We start from the raw sequence: 20,517 nt of genomic DNA, 5'->3' as shown, positions 1-20,517 counted from the left end.
AGTGTGTGCGTGCGATAAGTGTGTGTGTGCGTTATAGGTAACTGTATAATTTTGCGTGTCTTATTTCAGCGTGACCATAGTCGAATTTTTGAAATTTGACTATCCAGATAAAAAGCCGCCATTTAATCGGTTTTAGTCGCAAAGAACTAGATTTAGTTGGTCAGCCGTATCGCGATATAAGGATCACGTCACTTGGTGCAATGCCATGCTTACCAGATTCAACGAAGGGTCGTCGAATTTGGTGTGGGATGTAGTAACAGGTAAAGAAAAACATGGATTTATAGTTACGATCCCAAAACAAAGGAGCAATCGAGCGTATGGGTCTTTCAAGATGAACCGAAACCAACCAAAGTGGCGCGCGCGGAAAGTGCCTCTAAGTAGATGACGGCTTCTTTTTTTAATAAAACTGCCACGTGGCTACTGTTGCTTTGGAGAATCGTTGTACCGTGAATAGTGATTGGTACACGATCATTTGTTTGCCGGAAGTTATTGACAAACTGCGTAAAAATAACCATAAACGCCGTATCATCTTGCACCACGATAATGCCAATTCTCACACGGTCAGACAGTCAAATGAATTTTTGAAGGTGAACAATCCATCCCGAGAGAGCCATCCCGCGTACAGTCTCGACCTGGCACCTTGTGACTTTCATTTATTTCCAAAGATTAAGAACCAGTTACGCGGTCTACGATTTTCATCACCTGAAGAGGCTGTCGAAGAGTATGAAAAATATGTTTCAGAGACTGTCTCGGAGAAGTGGCATAAATGTTTTCAAAATTGGTTCATTCGTATGAAAAAGTGCATTAACGCTAACGGAGAATATTTTGAGAAACAATAAATTCATTTCTGTCCATTTATAGTATTTTTTTCTTATTCATTCCGGAAATTTATAGTGCGCTTATATCAATTCAAATTATTTTAATTACCACGAATACCATTTACTTCTGAAGTGCTACATACGCAATAAGGAAACTGCGACCTCTTGTGTCCAATGTGCTATTGAAGCAGACGTACTTTGAATAATGTCTATTTGTTAATGTCGTACGGTATTGCACTGTGGGGTAACTCAACTGAGTCAAACAGGGTTTTTATACTTCAAAAACATGCACTAAGAACTACTGACTGACTTTTTTTATACCTACTATAAAAAAGAGTCAGTCCTGTAGAAACCTCTTTAAAAAATACGATATAATAACAACGTACTCACAATACATCTATGATATAATAGTTTACGCGCGTCAAAACTTGCCCTTATGAACGGCGTACGGCGGCCGAGCGTTGCGAAACGCGGGAAAACTAAAATCCGTTGCCCACCTTACCGAACTCGCAACGAGAAATCCGCGGGTTCTTACCCGCGTAGTAGCTTCATAGGAGAGACCGGCCGTAACATATCGACACGACTAACGGAACACATACTTAGTATTAAGAACCGGGACAATCGGGGCTCTGAAGTGACGGAACACTCATTGGATTAGGATTCGTCGCACTATATTCGTTTAGTGTCCGTACTGGCGAGAGAAAAGCATTTCATTCCGCGGAAAGTACGTGAAGCTATCGAGATTGGTCGTCATTCGAATTTCGTGATAGTGGATGGTCGGTACCCCCCGGCTGGAAAACAGTGTTAGGTACTACGTCAGTATTTAGTGTAGACGAGACTTTAGAAAGTGACGTTGCTAGTGTTTATTGTATGTTGTATTTTTAGTAAAGTCATGTGCAATCCTGCACATGACTTTAATAAAAATGAAGCAAGGGAGGGTAGATTCTCGCCGACGCCGCCTGCGCTCGCTGCCGTACTGAGTGATCGGGCTGCCAGGGCTTTGACGCGCAGTTTCCGTCGACTCATCGCTGCGGAATCTCATGATTAAGGACCACGAATTGGTTTGAAACATGTCGAGCAAAAATTCGACTTAAATATGTGAGTTATCCGTTATTTTTAGTCAATATTCAATTATAACAAACTAGTGGAGTAATTTCACAAAAAATAATTGAATATCAATTCAATAAAAATTTAATTAATATTCAATTATTTTCATTGATATTTTTTATAATTACATTTACATAGAAAAATCGTATAACGAAAAATTTGTGTCTAAGAAAGGAATAGAGAACATAATCATTTATTTCATATTATCAATATCACAATATAAAATAAAGGTGACCGTCAGGATGGCTGGTCGCCTGTGGCGCCTGGCACTGAGTGTATATTCAAGAATTGCTACCTATTTGCTACCTTTTCTAAATAAGTGCTACCATATATTATATTCTGTACCATATATTATATATTATATTATATTCATATATTCTGAGAAATTAAAAAAAAATTTGACCAGCCATTCTGACGTCAGGATGGCTGGTCGCCTCTTTGTTCAGCATAAAGGGAGCAGATTTTCCAGAAGTAGGTATTACCAATAATTGCTACCTATTTGCTACCTTTACGAATTAAAGGTATACGCTTCATATCTACATTAATTAAAAAAATATAACCGATTGAAAATTTTGCGAAAAAGTGCCTGACTAAACTAAAAAAGCACAAGTTTTTAGTGCTTTATTGCCATAATATAAAGGGCAGGCGTTCAACAATTACTTCGTGGTGAACTAGTCTGGTGAGATTGCTAATGTCTAAAACCGAGAGGGTAGGTAACCATCATAACGCAATATTAACAACGACTTTAGTTGTAATTATATATTTGTAAAAAAATTATATAGTTTTAATTTTTTAGCAAAAGTATGAACAAAATCGTAAAATTTTCAATCAGTTATATTTTTTTAACTAATGTAGATATGAAGCGTATACCTATAATTCGTAAAGGTAGCAAATAGGTAGCAATTATTGGTATATACTTCTAGAAAATCTGCTCCCTTCATGCTGAATAAAAAGGCGACCAGCCATCCTGACGTCAGAATGGCTGGTCAAAATTTTTTTTTTATTTCTCAGAATATATCATAGGTAGCAATTATTTAGAAAAGGTAGCAAATAGTAGCAAATAGGTAGCAATTCTTGAATATACACTCAGTGCCAGACCCCACAGGCGACCAGCCATCCTGACGGTCACAAAATAAAGTAGTTAACTGGTCTAAATACAAGGAAGTAAAGTAAAACAAAATTACAATTGCTTCAAAAGAAACTCATTGATACTAGAATTAACCAAAGGACGAGTTGAATGTTTTGTTTTAGTTCTGTTTTGTTCCGTCTTCTGTTTTTTTGTCTTTTGTGGTAAACAAACGTATTTTCTTTCTTTCTTTAATTCTAAAATTTCGCGAGCCGAACACACTAATTCATTACTTTTTCTGGGTGCAATCAGATCTAAATTATGTGGTTCTCGAGATTGGGAAATAGTGCCACCAGAATAAGCTTATTCTAGCGTGGACAGTAAAACACCTTAATAACTTCGCAACTAATGACTAAATCTAGTTTTTTACGACTAGAAACGACTGAATCGAGACTTCTTTTAGTGTAATTAGGCCTCAGCTAGGTGTTGTGGTTCTCGAGATTGAGAAATGGTGCGGCTGTAATAAGCTTATTCCGGCGTGGACAGTAAAACACCCTTATAACTTAGACACTTTAACTAGTTTTTTGCGACTAGAACCGACTAAATAGCGACTTTTTTCTGGCTAGTCAAATTTAAAAAACTCAACCATGATCACGCTGGAATAAGGAACGCGGATAAACCGACCCAATCTACTTTTTTCTTTTTAATTTTTTTAAATTGCTTCTTGCAACAAGTCCAACACATGACATTTTACCTTAGTTGTCATATTATGGACGATCCACGGGATGCACATAAAAAATAAAAACATGAAATATATTTGAAAAATGTATACTTTGTACCGAAGACAATATTCTTAATACATCTAAAATGCAACATTCTCAATGCTAGTGATTACATCAGTTCAATAATTTTATACTTTCTACATATAAAATATAAGGTTTATTTGAGGTGCTAAGATTTTTATAAAAAATGCCATTTAACTTCACATAGGTAATTGAGCATACTCCTGTTGAAAACTAATAGCAATACAACAATAATGCTATACTAACATTACCAATGTTTTAACAGGCTAAAAGCACCTGTTTATGTTACATATAAAATTCAAAATATATAAAATTCAATAAGTTACACTTGTACAGTCGGTAAAAACTTTGAGTCCTTCATATTGCTAAACAAAATAAGATTTTATATATGGTGTAAATATATTATAACAGATATAGTAACACAAAATTCATATAGCCCTAGCTGAAGTTATTTGGAAACAAAAAATAATAAATTTTTGTACACACAAGCAAACGTGAAATGTTAGAAACCATATTGGCTTAACTTATTACAAGAAAAAATGTGATAACGAAAACAAGGCGTCAGTAATAGAACTGAGTTGCCCTAAATTATCAATTTCCCCAGAAGTAACTGAAACTGCTTAATAGAGTCCGATTTAGGTGCCGTTTCCATTCCATTCCAATTCCACACAAAACTTTAGTATGGATTAATCGGTTGAATCAACTGTTATGAACAGGCGAGTCTCTATATGCAAGTGTCAATGATAAGAATAGTAAAATGGAAATCATAAAATAAATTATGGTCACTGCTAAGCAACATACTATCAGGAAAACACATGGAAGCTGTTCGTCACAAAGATAGTCGATAAATTAGTATCTTGAGAAAAACTGTAGTGTCACCATAAATTATGTATGGAAAATTTTAGATAGTCATCATGCTGCCTTCCAAGCCTCCAAGCGTCCAAGCCTTTAGGCTTGGAACGACCAAGAAATCCACATCCTAATAGGTGGCAAATGATGTCATCCTCAGAAATCTCATCAAATACAAAAATTTGTTTAATGGAACGTGTCTAGATCGAAGCCAGATCGATGTCCGCGCTGACAATTTTTGCTTAACTTAACATGGTCAAACTAAGGATTTTAGCAGAATAACAAGTATTATCATATTCGCAATATAATCTCGGTAGTCAATGGAATAACAACGAACATTGGTTTGAGAAAATTTGTATACTCCGTCCAACCATTTATCTCGCTTTCGACAGCTCGAATTCTAATCAATAAGTGACGTCCTAATGCGTTTCCGATTCGATTTTTTATAACAATCGGTTTTATTTATGAAGAAGTTTTAATCGTGAATGTGAATGGGATCGTGATGTTGCGTTCGACAATTTGTGTACTCAAGAATTAATAATTAATGCTACTGAGGATTCCAGTGATGAGTCTCGTTCATATGGAGAAGAAGCCGACGATTCATTATATTAAACAAAAATAATTTAATATAGTTATTTATAATTTATTTCATTTCTTTATAATAGACAGGTACCAAAATTTATCAACTTAAATAATCTTCAATAATCTTCGTTACATAACCTGTCGGCTCGATAAATATTGAAGCCAAAGAGCACGTCGCTTCACTATATAAAGAAAAAAAATCATCCATGTCTATGGTTGCCCGTCAATAATTATGAAACTTCGTAGGCATGCTTATGTCAAAAATAAAATAAAATGTTGGACAAGGTACAGGGACCTGATGTGTTCAATGAACGGTTGTCAGTACACTGGTGGCATTTTCGTGCGATGTGTATGGACCAAACCAGATACTTTAAGCAGTTACTACCGTGTCTTTGTTAAGATTTAAGCGCCCAATTGTTTGTATAAGATGGGCACGTAATCGTCCCACTGGGCTTGGTAGAAGTTGCCAGCCACCGGGTCGCCCAAGTTGTACTTCGCGGCGAATTTTGCAATCGAGAACCCACCGCGATTGTCGCCAGAGCTGCAGAATAAAAAAAGTAGAGGTGCAGTACAAATCATACAAAACACAAACACATTATCATTTGAGAGAGAAAAAAAAATAGCGGGTTTTTGTAGTTACAGTTTTTATAGTATGTATATTAATTACGTTTTGAGTTTCTTTATCATTCGTTATCTTTTTAAGGTCTATAGCCAATGCTCCATAAATAAATAAATAATAATCATAACCATTTGACGGCCTCGGTGGCCTAGCAGTTTGGATTGCAGGCGCTGGATGAGGAGATCCCGAGTTCGATTTTTGGTAGGACCAATTTGGGAAATGAACTTTTTTTTTGTTCTTGTCTGGGTGTTCTGGGTTGTGCCCCAGAGTGCTCTGGTACTCATAGTACAGGGAATTTGCACACCCTGAAAACCCTTGCACATTATTACATGTTATTATTGTATTATCAACCTATTCCACGTCCCATTACCGGAAACGGGTCTCCTCTAACGAGAGTATTTATGTGATAGTCCGCCACCTGGCTCAATGTTGTTTGGAGTTGTGGAAAAAAAGGGTTTTTAATATATCATTGTATGTTACTAAGAAAGAAGTTTAGTTTAGTACGGTAGAGCTCCTTGTGAAAGAGTTGGCGCAGGAAAAAAAGTAAGAAGAGCATTATTGCGTTTCGGTTTTGAGGGATAAAGATGCATTTAAAATTACAAGCAAGAAGGACTTTTTGATAATATTTTCTTGTATTTTTATTTTTTGTTATTGTTTTTGTATAGCTTATTTTTAATATTATAATGATTTAGTGAATTACTATTAAGATATAATTATCGTATTAATTATTTCTTATACTTAAATCAATTTGATTATTCGTTATTGTAAAATTTTTGTTATCAATAAATGACTATGACTTGTCAACTTACGTGTCAAGGTGACGGACGCAGTGGTAGTGCCCCTCAGATCTTTGCGTATCACTGCACACTTAATATCATATATAAAAAATTATATAAACTTACGTATTAGTCAGTCTAGGTTCATCAAAGCTAAGTTTTCCAGGCTGTTTGTAGACCAGGAAGACGTAACGGTGAAGGCCGGTACCCTCCGGTGGACCAGAGCCGATGTAAGCGGACAGAGTCTCTCCAGTCCCAACCTGGTTGCCCTTAATGTTGCCGACTAGCCAATGATGCCATTCACGGAACTTTGGTTCTTTGCGGGATGGTGCGTCGGGGTCTGGAAAAGGTAGAAGTTTATTAGCTTTTATATTCTGTTTCCGGCTTAATCCACACTACGACGGAAACCTGGTTAACCGTGCTCGCGGTCATATGATTGAGATCGAATTCCATTCTTAAACGTAACTAACATGTCGACACTGGAAAGGTAAAACGTCTAACGAGCATTTGGAAAATATTACAGGAGAGCGTTTTAAAGTTTTTTTAAGAAATAATAACTCGGTAGTAATAAGTCGCTAATCGTCTACATTTACACTCGCGCGCGATTTTAAGCAGCGATGCCAGCGAACGCGCGTTTGCATCGCTGCTAAAACTCGCCGTGTGTAACCACTCTAATATGTGTATAAGGAAAAGCTGAAACTTTGAAACGATTTTTTTCTTCAAAAATTACTTTAAATCGTTCGCCTGTATTATTGTCCAAATGCACGTTAGACGTTACACTTTTCCGGTGTCGATGTGTGTGTAGTACACTTGGAATAAATTCAGCTCGATATCTTAATTATTATGTTTTATTGAAATGCAAAATTGTCATGTCCACATTGAAAAATTCGATATTTCTTTTATATTTCTGTCATTTATGTAAAATAAATAGGTATAATCGACAAGTAGGGTTACCATCCGTCCGCATAGTCCTGGCATGTCCGGCTTTTTAACTTTTTGTTCGGATTTGTCAATTGTCACGATTTTTTTATTTTTTATTCTGAGCAGAATAAAAAATAAAATATCCACCGCGCAATTATGTATTAAACTCGATTTACGACAAAAACTTTGTAGCTCGGGCGCTTGTCCATATCTGCTGCCGCGTGAGAGATATAACTTAAACATAATATAACATAGTCATAAAGTACAACACGATTAACTCGTTCACGACTTTTTTATATAATTACGATACGTTCTAAGTACGCGTTTTTATTGTGTCGTAACGTTTTATTTATTGTTAGACGACTGACGCGTCTAGCCCGTTCCTATATCACGACGATCTATAGGGACTGTGTCGTGGAAGTTTATTTTATCGTTGGGTACTTGTCCATATCTGCCTTCCACTTACTAAAACGTGGCTAAGTGACAAATGGTCAAAAATCCGTCTTAATAAAAAAAAATAAAGCACAAAATTCTCTTTTGAAAAACAGTTAAAATTAGTTAACGTATTCGACTTATCGGAACTTACCCTAACGATGCATAACTGAAATATCATTAAACAATTTCAGTATTCTAAAACTGGGTTATGTTTTTTTACGATATTACAAAAAAATATTTTGTCAAAAATTTTGGCAAATCTTTTCACCATTATAGCAAGCATTATAGGGTACGCCATAAATACGATAAAGGGAAACAAGACTGGCTTATGGCGTACGATTAGATTACAATGGCTATGGTATATTAACGAGTGTCCTATAAAATTTTGCGTGATCTATTTGCGAACAAACAAGCGGGCGTCCCATCGAGGCAGAAATAAATTAAAAAGTTTTGTAGCTGATCTCAAAGTGTTAATAATTATTGTTTTGGGTAACTTTTTTATCCAAAAAAATCTTAATGGTCTTCGCAGGTCTACGAGTGCTACAATCAACGCAAATCTAGTTTCAGAACTAACTGTCCTGATTTAACCGGCCCAACGAAAGGATCCCCATTAAATGAACAATTTTATCAGCATTTGCTCCATCCAGTTTAATACTTTCCATGTCCCAGATCCCATTTCAAGGTGAATCTCTTTAGGCAATTTGTAGACCTCCGTCTGACTAGGTCCGTTTTATTGGATAATGATATCACTAGCTAGGTTAACTTCTAAAGAGACTAATTTATTTCATCCTGTTGTGTTGGCCACACCTCAGCATTCAAATCTTGAGTTTCGTTGGTAACCCATAATTACCATTGTATAAATTCGAAAAGTAATAGTGGCTATCTGAAAATGAGGTTTGTTTCTCCTTTGTCAGATTTCACAAATACGTGTACCGACACCAGTCTAGCTTCGTAGTCCATTTAGGTAAAGAAATAAAAAAAGAGGGAACTGCACGATTTAATTACGTCGTCCCCTTTCCATCATCGGGGGACTAGACGTAGACAGGGTTCCACCCTTATGTAGTGGATATTCCAAGGATTTGTTCGTAGCGTTTCGCTTCCACGTGTATGTGGTGAAGGGCTATTGTGTGGAATTCCCTGTTTGCAGACCCTGAACGGTACAACTGGTGACCTTTTCTAGGCGAGAGTGCGCAGGTATTGCTTAGATGTAAATGCTCCATCGTCGACCTCATCGTCCCTTACCATCAAGTGACATGAAGGTGATATGCGCACTTACTTTTTTTTTTAATTGTTCGATATAGAAACTGTACAAATATAATACGTGTCTAAGTAATGGTACGCAAAGTTATAATAATAATAAGACATTTATTCATAAGCACATTTACAATAAAAAGGTTAACAGATTCGGAATCTAGTGCCAATGCAAAGGGTGGTTCCACTTTCATACATGGACATCCGCTGCTGAACAGATTTCAACTTCTTACATACTTTTAAACTTACTTAGATAACAATTTAGCCCAGCAACATTGTGATTTCTGTACATTATAAAATAGTAGCGAGTCCAAAATCTTTTTCCCGTTACAATTATAGGTACTATTGCTACTAGGTAGTAACCAACATCCAGTTCATAGGTTTTCGCGATTGTCAAACAAGAAATGGGACTATTTTTTCATATTACATATAAGTGTGCCATAAGTCTGCTAGTTTTAAATCATCTCAGTTGTGTGTCGATGGAGTGTCAGGATTTTGCTTAGTATTGTAAAAAAACTCGAGTCCGCGAATCTACATTTTAGGACTCGACTCCAATTCACGATTCACGAGTTTCCAAATAGACTCGAGTTTGACATTAGTGCTCGAGTCTATTTATGTAACGAGTCGAGCTTGAGTCTGGAAGTACCTACTGAGCGGCGATGTTGTGGTGTGGTGTGTTGAACTATAGTATAATTACTGTAATATAATTAAGTATTATATCTTCTTTCTTTTATAATTTCTGGATATTAAAAGATGTTCAATAAAATTTAAACATGCTTGTCGTCTGAGTGAGTTCTTTTAAGACTCGAGTTCAACGCGACTCGGACACGTGAGTATTTTAGGCCACCGAGTCCTGCCAAATTGAGTCGAGGTAATAAATGTAGACTCCTGGACTCGTTTTTTAACATCATCATATTTGGTATCCAGCTATTCAATGGCGAGTCGCTGGCACGTCTGTGGTGTAGTCCACTAATATCATTTCAGCCAATAGATGTCCACTGCTGAACATAGGCCGTCCCCAAGGAATGCCACAACGACCTGTCCTGCGCCGCTTGCATCCAGCGGATTCCCGCATCCTTCATCAGATCATAAGTCCGCGCCGAGTCTTCTGTTGCGCGGTCGCCACTCGAGAACTCTTCGGCCCCATCAGCCATCTGTTCTACGAGCAATGTGCCTTGCCCATTGCCACTTCAATTTTGCAATTCTTAGGGTTAGTATGTCGGTTACTCTGGTTCCCTTGCGGATATCCTCATCACTCATTCGATCTCGTAACGAAACTCCGAGCATAGCCCTTTTCATTGCCCTTTGAGTGACCTTGAGCCTTCTTGTGAGGCCTTCGTGAGCGACCACGTCTACTAATATTATATATATTGAATTTGAAGACTAAATTGCTGATTAAACGCCATAAAAATTAAGACATGAATAGGATTTTTTTATAATATCAAGTGACGGCACGAACAAATGGTGCGCCTGAAAGTAAGCTACACGCCTGTCCATAACAGTTGCAGTGCCACTCAGCTCTTTAAATCGCAAAGAATTGAGGCGCACTGCCACTGCGCCCATCACCCTGAGACATAAGGTGACAAGTCCCACGTGCCTGTAACTTCACCTTATCCTTCAAAACCGGAACGTAGTAATGCTGACATTATTGCTTGGCGGCAGAAATAGATAAGATGGCATATTTCCCTGGACGAACTCTTTCACAAGGAGCTCTACTGCTGCCATAGCTATAGAAAAAAGGGGAGATATGTAATTAAGCTATGTAAGATCGGGTACCGATGTCGCCACTTTTTAGCTTGTGTGTAATTCAAACTTTACGCTCTATTATCTACTACCATAACTTAAAAGATTTTGATAGGGTAGGGCTTAAAACGTGAAAACGACATAACACAATTTTAAAATTTAACAAAATTAAACTTACAGTCACTTAAGTAAGAGTTATATTACAATATTACATAAACATTCTCCCACATAGCATCGATTCCTGTGCGCAAGAATACCTAAACCTATGCTCTTTTCATTGTTTACTACCCGCCCACACTCTCCCTACACATCAAAGCGGCTCTTGCTTAGACCATATTATGCTTAAATCTATTTTGAAATCAATAACATTAGTTACTAACTCTACAATAACCGATCATAAAGCTGGCCTACTAACCTTAAATTGTAAATTGCTTAATTCAACTCGCACGCAAATAATTTCTAAAATTAATATAAATAAACTTGAAGAAGATTTATGCAACATTGACTTTAACCCAGTTTATAATTCTGACGACGCGGATTATTGTATGTCTTACTTAGTAAATAATGTACAGTAATCAATATTAAGTAATAGCAAGGTCATGCGATTAAATAGTAAAAATTACAATATCACACCTTGGATTACACCAGGACTTATTCGCTGTATGCGTCATAGGGATAAACTACATATGAAGGCAAAAAGTAATCCAGCTAATTTAATTCTACAAATATCATACAAAAGATATAGGAACTTTTGTAACGACCTGCTTAAAAAAGTTAAAAGCTGTTATGATAAAAAAGAATTGGAAAAAGCTGGTACAGACAGTAAAAAGGTTTGGAAATATATAAAAAAGGTAACCTACATATCGAAACAGCATAAATCATCTACAGGATTATTAAAAAGCCAATCATCTGATTGTATTGCTGTTAACAAAGCAAATGAATTTTTCGTTAATGCAGGTAAAAATCTGGCACAAAAAATCCAGAGTTTTCCGCTTACTCAACCACGTTGCTCTCAATCAATCTGTAGTAAGTCTCTGGGATCATTTGTAATATTAGATACGGATGAAAGTGAGGTTGAAAGAATAATTGTAAGCTTAAAAATCGATAGTGCTACTGGTTGTGATAACATATCTAACAAAATACTAAAACAATTCAGGCACATTCTACTTTCACCGCTTACGCTCATTTTGCAAAAATGTTTAACAAAAGGAATATTCCCCACGTGTTTAAAAAAAGCTGTTGTGGTCCCGGTACATAAATCTGGTAACCAAGAACGAATAACTAATTATAGACCTATTTCGTTACTGCCAGCAATATCTAAAATATTAGAAAAACTTATTAACAATAGACTTGTCTTGTATTTGGAGAGACATTCCATATTATCTAAAACACAGTTCGGTTTTAGATCTAAATTATCGACATTTGACGCCGTGCATCACCTTACGAATTTTGTAGCAAGGGAACTAGACAAGGGTAACAAAACTGTGGGTATTTTTCTAGACCTAGCGAAGGCTTTTGATACAGTTTACATCCCTGTGCTGTTACAGAAGCTTGAATCGCTTGGTATAAGGGGCATACAGCTTAAATTACTCGAAAACTACCCGGAGGACCGATCCCAATGTGTTAAAGGTGACATTCACAGTTCTGATCTGAAGTGCACTTTATTTGGAATTCCTCAAGGAAGTATTTTAGGACCAACACTTTTTCTGATTTACATTAATGACCTTTGTAACCTAGATTTACAAGGTGGAAAGATCATATCCTATGCTGATGATACTGTTCTACTCTTTTCTGCAAACTCTGACAAGGAGGTATACGACTATGCACAGCGTGGATTCAATATAGTAAATAACTGGCTCCAACATCATTTGCTAACACTAAATACGGATAAAACTTGTTTTATGCAATTCCATATGCGGAAATCAAAGTCATTTATATCTAACCCTAAACTATATGCTCACCATTGTTTTGAGCCTACTAACAACCTGTGTAAATGTCCAGACATTGCTATTACTAACAAGATAAAGTATTTAGGTGTTATATTAGATGACATCCTATCCTTTAAACACCATATCGAAGTACTAAGCGCCCGACTCCGTAAGTTAATGTTTGTGTTTAAAAAACTACGCGTTTCTGCTGATTTTAAAATAATCAGGCAAGTTTATTATGCATTATGCCAATCATTAATTACTTACTGCATTACATCATGGGGTGGTATAGCTAAAACTACTTAACTAATCATTGAAAGAGCCCAGCGAGCTGTCCTAAAGGTTTCTACCTACCGCCCTTTCCGTTACCCCACTGACCTTCTGTATAAGTCATGTGAAGTATTAACTGTAAGGCAATTATTTATTAAGTCCACAGTCCTCAAACAGCACGTATTACTCCCATATATTACTGAAAACACGAATAAAAGACGAAAAGATATTGTCTGCCCCAAAATTATATCATCAAAACATACTTTTATTTCAAGATTTTTTGTGTTTCTTGGACCATTTTTGTACAATAAATTAAACGCCAAATATTCCATTTATAATTTCTGTTGCTTTAAGGTAAAGAAAATTCTCCAAGAAGCTCTTCAAAATATGTCCTATGAGGATACAGAGAATTTATTTATTATCTAAAATAAATGTTGTCTTGTTTAAGTGTACATTTTTTGATTGGCAATTTATTGTTTAATTGTTTAATTTTATTTCATAAGATTCTCCTAAAAAGTATTTATAATATTAATAGTATCCACGTTTATAATTAGTAGTACTTTTTACTTGAAATACAGGAATTTCCTAGTTCAGGTACATGTGTTATTTTTACATTAAATCGCATAAGTAGTCTTTAGTTTTCTCTGTACATTATGTTACTGAATAAACAATTTTATTATTATTATTATTATTATATTTCAGCATTTCTTTCATCCTGGTTAAGCCATTCGCCATCAGGTGGCATTTAGTAAAAGTGCTACTAGTATGTAATAGCTAACTATTACACGTTAGATGGCGCTGAAACTCATTTTTCGTTACACTAAGAACTCACGGAGCGGTTTTCACCCGCGTCTGCCGCGGGATGGCATCAGTAGAATATATTATACATATATTATAATAGTTAAGTATGTAAAATTAGTAGCACATTTCATGGCACGTTTTACGCCTGTAGTGGTGACGTTTGCTCGCGGTTGCCGCGGCGGGGTAATAGCAGAATGTGGTGCAGGCGCATGCGGGGTGAGTTCTCTATTAATCGCGCGACTTGCGGTCGTGAGTATTGAAATAAAACCGCTGTGTAGCAGAACCGGCGGGCGCGGGTGGAAACCGCTTCGTGAATTGTTAACCTTATTAACCTTAAACTGACGCTACTCAACGAGGGATGTGGTACTACCTAATCGATAGTTAGAAACCATGTGGCCATGTGGCATTTAATATTAAAAAATACTCCATTTTTCATACTATACCTTTACTGGTGGTGTATTATAAAATTAATATAAATTATTATTATTTTCTTAATGGCGACCACTAGGCTTGGGCCAGTGTCAGTTTTATAAGAATAATATAAAAAATATGGCAATCGTCGCCAGTGTCAGTTTTCCATTATACGTTACCACGAGTTTGTGAAACTGTCACTGTCAAGAGTAAACTCGGACCATCAACGAATTTAATAAATGAAATTATGTTGTTTTTTTTTTAAGGATTTATGTAGTTTTCTATAATAGTTTCTAATTTATTTTGCATGCACATGTAAAATAAAGCCGATTTTATTTTGTTTATTTTTTAAATGCATTTGCTATGGAAATTTTAAAAAGTCAGATAAGAAAACCAATCTTTCGATTTTCCTGCAGCTTCAATCCAACCTCTCTTTCTTTTATTTTGAACTCATTGGAAAAACTTAAAAAATAAAAATACTCTACGTTTAAGCTACGACTATAATGGAATTGAAATATCTAAATTATCTAAAACAATAATACACATATGTATATTTTTCTTCAAGCAACAGCAACATACAAATTGACATGAAATTGAAACGGTTGTCCGAAATATGAGTTGTGTTAAAGTAAAAAATAAAATGTTTAGTAATAATAATAATAATAATAATAATAATAATAATAAAATAAATCAATTTAACGTGAATGCTTTTCGCTAGTTTAAAATAAATACGAAAATAATAATAATAAAATAAAATAAATCAATTTAACGTGAATGCTTTTCGCTTCGATATTTTAGGGACTTTAATTACAAAAATCATATAAGAAATTCAAAATTTCAGTAAAAATTCATTGTCGATAAACATCAGTCATCGTAAAGGAACATGACTATATTTGAGTCTAGAAATTTCTATGGTGATAAAAAGAAATCATTGAATTATAATAGAATTATTAACTAAAAATGCCACAGGCCTGTTAATGTTAATGTTATCTCACTGGTTTTAAAATTTTTGTTTTTACTCCAATTTTTACAAGGTGTATCGCTACAACTTGGCATTTTCACGTTTTACGAGATACAATATGATCATTTTGATCATATCGAAGCGATACGAACCACGCCCCCATACCAAATCTCCCCTTTTTTTCTATATCTATGACTGCTGCTTAACAATGTCCATGACAGCTTTAGTAAAACAACATCGATCGGTAATGATTGAATGAATGCCACCACTGCTATTTTACTGACACTCAACTGCTATTACAACTAAATTTCAGCGCAACAAATACTTACCATCATAATTGCAATATGATCTTAGTGGAATCTCACTGGAATTACAATGACTAAAAGTTTAAAGAAAATTTGCAACTTAGCGCCCTTGCCCTGGTTGATGACATTACCATCTCAGTCAGCCGTGACCATGGGACCATGGTTGGTTTGTTTGGAAAACAAATACACACGCTTTAGATCTAAACAAAATAGTTTCATTTCCTATAGTAATCAATAAAGAACAAATTGTACGTACCAGTCATTACCAATGTATAGAGCTCGTTATTACTGGCATCCCATGTCACTGTAGGGATATCTTTCACCTGAGTTGGAGTCAGTTCATTGCCCTCTTTCACCTCTACACCGCTTGGGTACCTTACCTGGACAAAATTTCTGTTTGTTTAGAATGGATAGCCAAAACAATAAATTATACAGAGTATAACTAAATAAGGTACAATCAAAATATAAAAGCATTATAAACTGCCTACGTGGCCGAACGATTACCATGCTGATCTGCCACGCAGAGGTTCGATTCCCGGGCCGAGAGAAATATTTATACGGCCTACATTTATTTATCTCGTGAGATTGGGTGTAGTTTGTGATTGTACATGTGTGCGTGGCACCCGCGACACAGGGTTTCCCACTAGAGAAAAAAAGTCGTGAACGACAGTTAATCGTGTTGTGCTACATGTAAACAATTCATTTAAATATACAATCCACAACACTTTAAATTGCACGACTATCTGTCGTCACGACATAATGAGAACGCGCCCTTGGTCTGAACGCATTTTATTATTAGGGAAAAAAACACCTAAACATAATATTTAATAGAAATAACAATTTATTTCATTGTAATCAATCTGAACTGTCTTAACTTAATCAATTATACATATACTTTAGCCAATGTATAACCTAATTTACGATATATAAGTTTTTTTAACGTTCTTTTCTATTAAATTTCGTGTATATTAGTCATAAGGCCCTTTGCTTGCTTCGCTATGTATTTCATTATTAATAGATATTTCTTTTTATTTCAATTTTAGTTTATACACATTAGGTTAGAATTGTATCTGTCGGATGTACAAGGATTTTAATGATGTGAATTTATAACAAATATATAAGTGTAAATGACGTAGTTAACAAAAATGATCTCTATAACCATCCCATTAGATCATTAGAAATTTATATCTTGTTGGTAATAGCTGCATTAAGCATTATAAAAAAAGTAACGATTGTAATTTACAGGAAATTGTAGTACAAATCGTTATATGACCTTGGTGGTGGATGACAAGCGTTCGATTTCCGGTAGGACCAATGTGGGATTTTTTTTAAATTGGTTCTGGTCTGCTGCGGTCCGGTCCAATATACCAATGCTCTGGTACCCATAGTAGAGGGAATTCCATATATGACACCGGGTAATAGGTGTTGTTTTCTTTTTTAGTATAAGTACCAGAGTGTTTATTACATAAAGAGGGTTAAAAACTGGGGTGCTCGAAAGGGGCCTCTCCGCAACGTACTCCGGCCTCCCTGTATGTCTGCCGCAAAAATCAGGAAGTACGCTGATTGGCAAATTCTTTTCCTATGTGACGGCAATATAGCGTATGCCATCGACACAATGAAAAATCAGTAACTATCCTATGGTAAAAGGCTGGACGGTTTGACATTGGTTCCTTCGCGGAAAAGTCCTTTTCTTTTGTAGGACGCAATATGTGTTTAAGCATTTTGCCTGGACTCTCTCACTCGCTCGAGGTTACGCGATAAATGCTTACCGCTAAGTGTATATGCAAGCACTCGGACAGGTCTTTCATTTACATTACACTTCTTGTACAACCCCAGCATTAGGTTCCGCACGACTGCACATAGCGGGCCACGTTATTTTCACCTCTCTGAGCGCGTGCTTAGGTTCCTTTTATTCGTAGTGAGCCCCTGGTTTCATTAGTCAGATTTAGTAGGCTATTATAGCATAGGTATTTTCGATTCTGTATCCGTACTTTCGCTACGTGACACCTTTAGAGCAATAATAATAACGCAATAATGCGTACACGCATAGCCCCGTGATAGGGAAACCCTGCACCGCGGGTGCCATGAACACACACATAGACAAGCACAAAGTACACTCAAAATCACGAGAGAAATAAATATAGATTATACAAATATTTTCCCCGGCCCGGGAATCGAACCCGACACCTCTGCGTGGTAAACTAGCGTGTTAACCGTTTGGTCACGGAGGCAGTTAAAATAATTAAACCAATAATTCAAGAGCACTGCTAACCGCGGTACAAATGCGTAGTCGAGTATTTAGTACCTCTATTGGTATACCAGATGTCGCTACGAACACCAAATAGCTATTTTTGTAAATACTTGACGAACTACAATGTATCAAAAGCTACTTTAACTTGTAATGATAACCAATAAATCAAGTATATGCTGCTTGTCGAGTATATGACCAGAAATAGAGACGAAATAAGGGCCATACATCCCTGGTAACTCATCAGTGATACATCACGTATAAATATCAACTCTCGTTTGCACCGAAATATTATATTTTTGTTTGTTGTTGGCGCTGTCTATAATAGACAACGCCAACAACAAACGTTTGTGTGTACGTCTCCGTATATTCCAAAAAGTATTCTGTATTTATTGTAATAAAGATAATATCTCTAACAATGGCATGCTGTTCCATTCGGTGGTGTGGGGGAAAACAGCAAAACATCTAATTACAAAACAAACGGAATCAAATTTTATCGGTAATTAAATATTAAATATGTAATTTTGCAATTTTCGTCCATTATAGCAAAGCTCATGTTAATTGTCGATTTGAAGTGAAACAATTCACGACACCCGTCAATTGTTTCGAACTCGGGCTAGCCAATCGGAGCGCAGTTGTCACAGTAATGATATGGCAGAATAGTTTTCAAACAAATTAAATGACATTTCGTCTCTATTTCTGGTTATATACTCGATGATGGTGCTTATTGTATTATATTGAATAGTTGCCGGCTATTCTTTTATTTTGTTCAGGATTAGCGCGATCTATCATTAATAGCGTTAATTTATAAATTAGTTTGTAACGCACAATGCCAGAAAATAATTATTATAGCTCATGGTCAATACTTTAATAATATTACAAGGAAAAAACTCACTACCATTTACATAATATAAACATATCCAGGCTATTGTCAGCGTTATCTAAACATAAGGAACCTTTTTTTTTTACCTTTTTCAAGAGTTACGATCTCATTAGTATGGAGGTTTGCAGGCCTTTTTAGTAATTGGTTCATGGTCCTACTTAAGACAAGCTTCGCGTTTGACGGGTTCCTGTTGAGTAGGACCATGGACCAGTGATTAAATAAACTAATACCAGTCAGTATTCCACTGACACTCTATTGTGATATTCAGGTGCCATTGCAAGTATTGCACCTGGATTTTAGCAGAAAAGCAAATATTATCGCAATTGCAATATTGCCTCAGTGGAATCTCAATTTTTACAGCTATGGCTTTATTATACCAAAGGCGTGATTTACTAAAATAACAAGGCTTACGTACTACATCTATTATATGCTCTAGACCTAACGAGATACAAATGATTGCATTATCATGCACATTAACAAGCCACGTTTGTTTCCTACGGTCGAATTATATCAATTAGGTGAGGTGTGAACTGTTCGTCAGCTGCACATTCTTTCGAAAGTACTAAGACGACATTCCGAAATTGTTTTTACACCTGATCACTCAAATGCACAAATGCGACGTCATTACATGGTTTTCCCAGCTGTCAAGATTAAATCTTCATTTATGCGAAGATTTTTCAGGTACAATGATATTTTTACAATCACGATATTCAAATATTATTTTTGTGAATATTCTCCACTAGTCTGTCTTTTTTGAAGACGGAGTAAAATGACAGTTCCATACGCAAAAGTGTTGCCCGCGCGAGCAGCTCGTGAATGCAATCGATAAATATTTTATCGACTAAATATTGGCTTATGGAATAAATAACTTGTTTCATTTAAATTATCCTCGACCCATTATTCATCCGATTACCGTGCACAAGTTCATTTGAATTGCCAATTTTCGTAAGTTCATACATACATACACAGTAAGACCCATATTTATGAAAAATGCAAAGACACATTTTAAAGTTTTTCATTTAAATTCAAAATAGATAATCAAATCCGACTATTCTTGTTAAAATATATGAATAAAATAGAATATGAATAAAAATGCATCTCGATACTAGTAGGCCAACTGTCAAAATAAGAATAAAGAAGGCAATAACGCAATTGGTAATCATTAGAACGCCGTAACATTCATAATTCAGTCATTTTTGGCAAAATGTTGCTTTCTTTCACAATGTATCGATACAACTATCGACAACAACTACATAACTATTTAACATTTTAAGACAACTGACCTACAACCTATAAATGAAATTTTACTTCGTCTTCAAAAGACAGACTATAGGTATTATTATTGATACAAAGGTCGAACAAACACGAAACTTCCTTCGATGCGACGGAACTCGAACCAGCGTCTGTTTGCCAAACGGAGGTTACCGCTCTTACCAACTGAGCTACTAATAATTCAAAGAAATTCCTAAGGTCACCTGACTAGAACTTTGTTTTTTTTTTAATTTCTGCCTTTTTTTATTTTATTCCGGGATTTCGGGGGAGGTGTTATCTACTTCATGTGTATGTATTGCTTGAAGTTTAGGTAAATATATAAACTATACAGACCCAGGACATCCTCGTCCAATGACTAGTAAAACTCACCAAGTGCTTCACTTACAGTAAATAGAAGGTAATATTTACTTCGAGCGGATGCTGGGGGAAAGGACAAAATACCCTTTGTTAGTAATAGTAATAAAAGCA

The 20,517-nt window shown here is 35.8% G+C and overlaps 1 protein-coding gene across 2 annotated transcripts in view; it reads right to left on the bottom strand.

The window, feature by feature from the left end:
* Positions 1–5,480: 5,480 nt before the first annotated feature.
* Positions 5,481–20,517, bottom strand: part of LOC113240173 (protein D2-like) — a 31,394-nt gene continuing 16,357 nt past the window's right edge. For both annotated transcript variants that reach the window (XM_026477414.1, XM_026477412.1), the window contains 3 exons: positions 15,903–16,026; positions 6,747–6,960; positions 5,481–5,766 (listed from right to left, as the gene is read on the bottom strand). In XM_026477414.1, coding sequence (XP_026333199.1) covers positions 5,628–5,766; positions 6,747–6,960; positions 15,903–16,026 — 477 coding nt within the window. In that variant the 3' untranslated portion in view covers positions 5,481–5,627. The remainder of the gene's footprint in view (positions 5,767–6,746; positions 6,961–15,902; positions 16,027–20,517) is intronic.

Source organism: Hyposmocoma kahamanoa, unplaced genomic scaffold, assembly GCF_003589595.1.
Source record: "Hyposmocoma kahamanoa isolate Upper Pololo Valley unplaced genomic scaffold, ASM358959v1 120, whole genome shotgun sequence".
NCBI lineage: Eukaryota > Metazoa > Arthropoda > Insecta > Lepidoptera > Cosmopterigidae > Hyposmocoma > Hyposmocoma kahamanoa.
The sequence above is the reverse complement of the archived record's forward strand: the minus strand, read 5'-3'. Positions and strand labels throughout refer to the sequence as shown.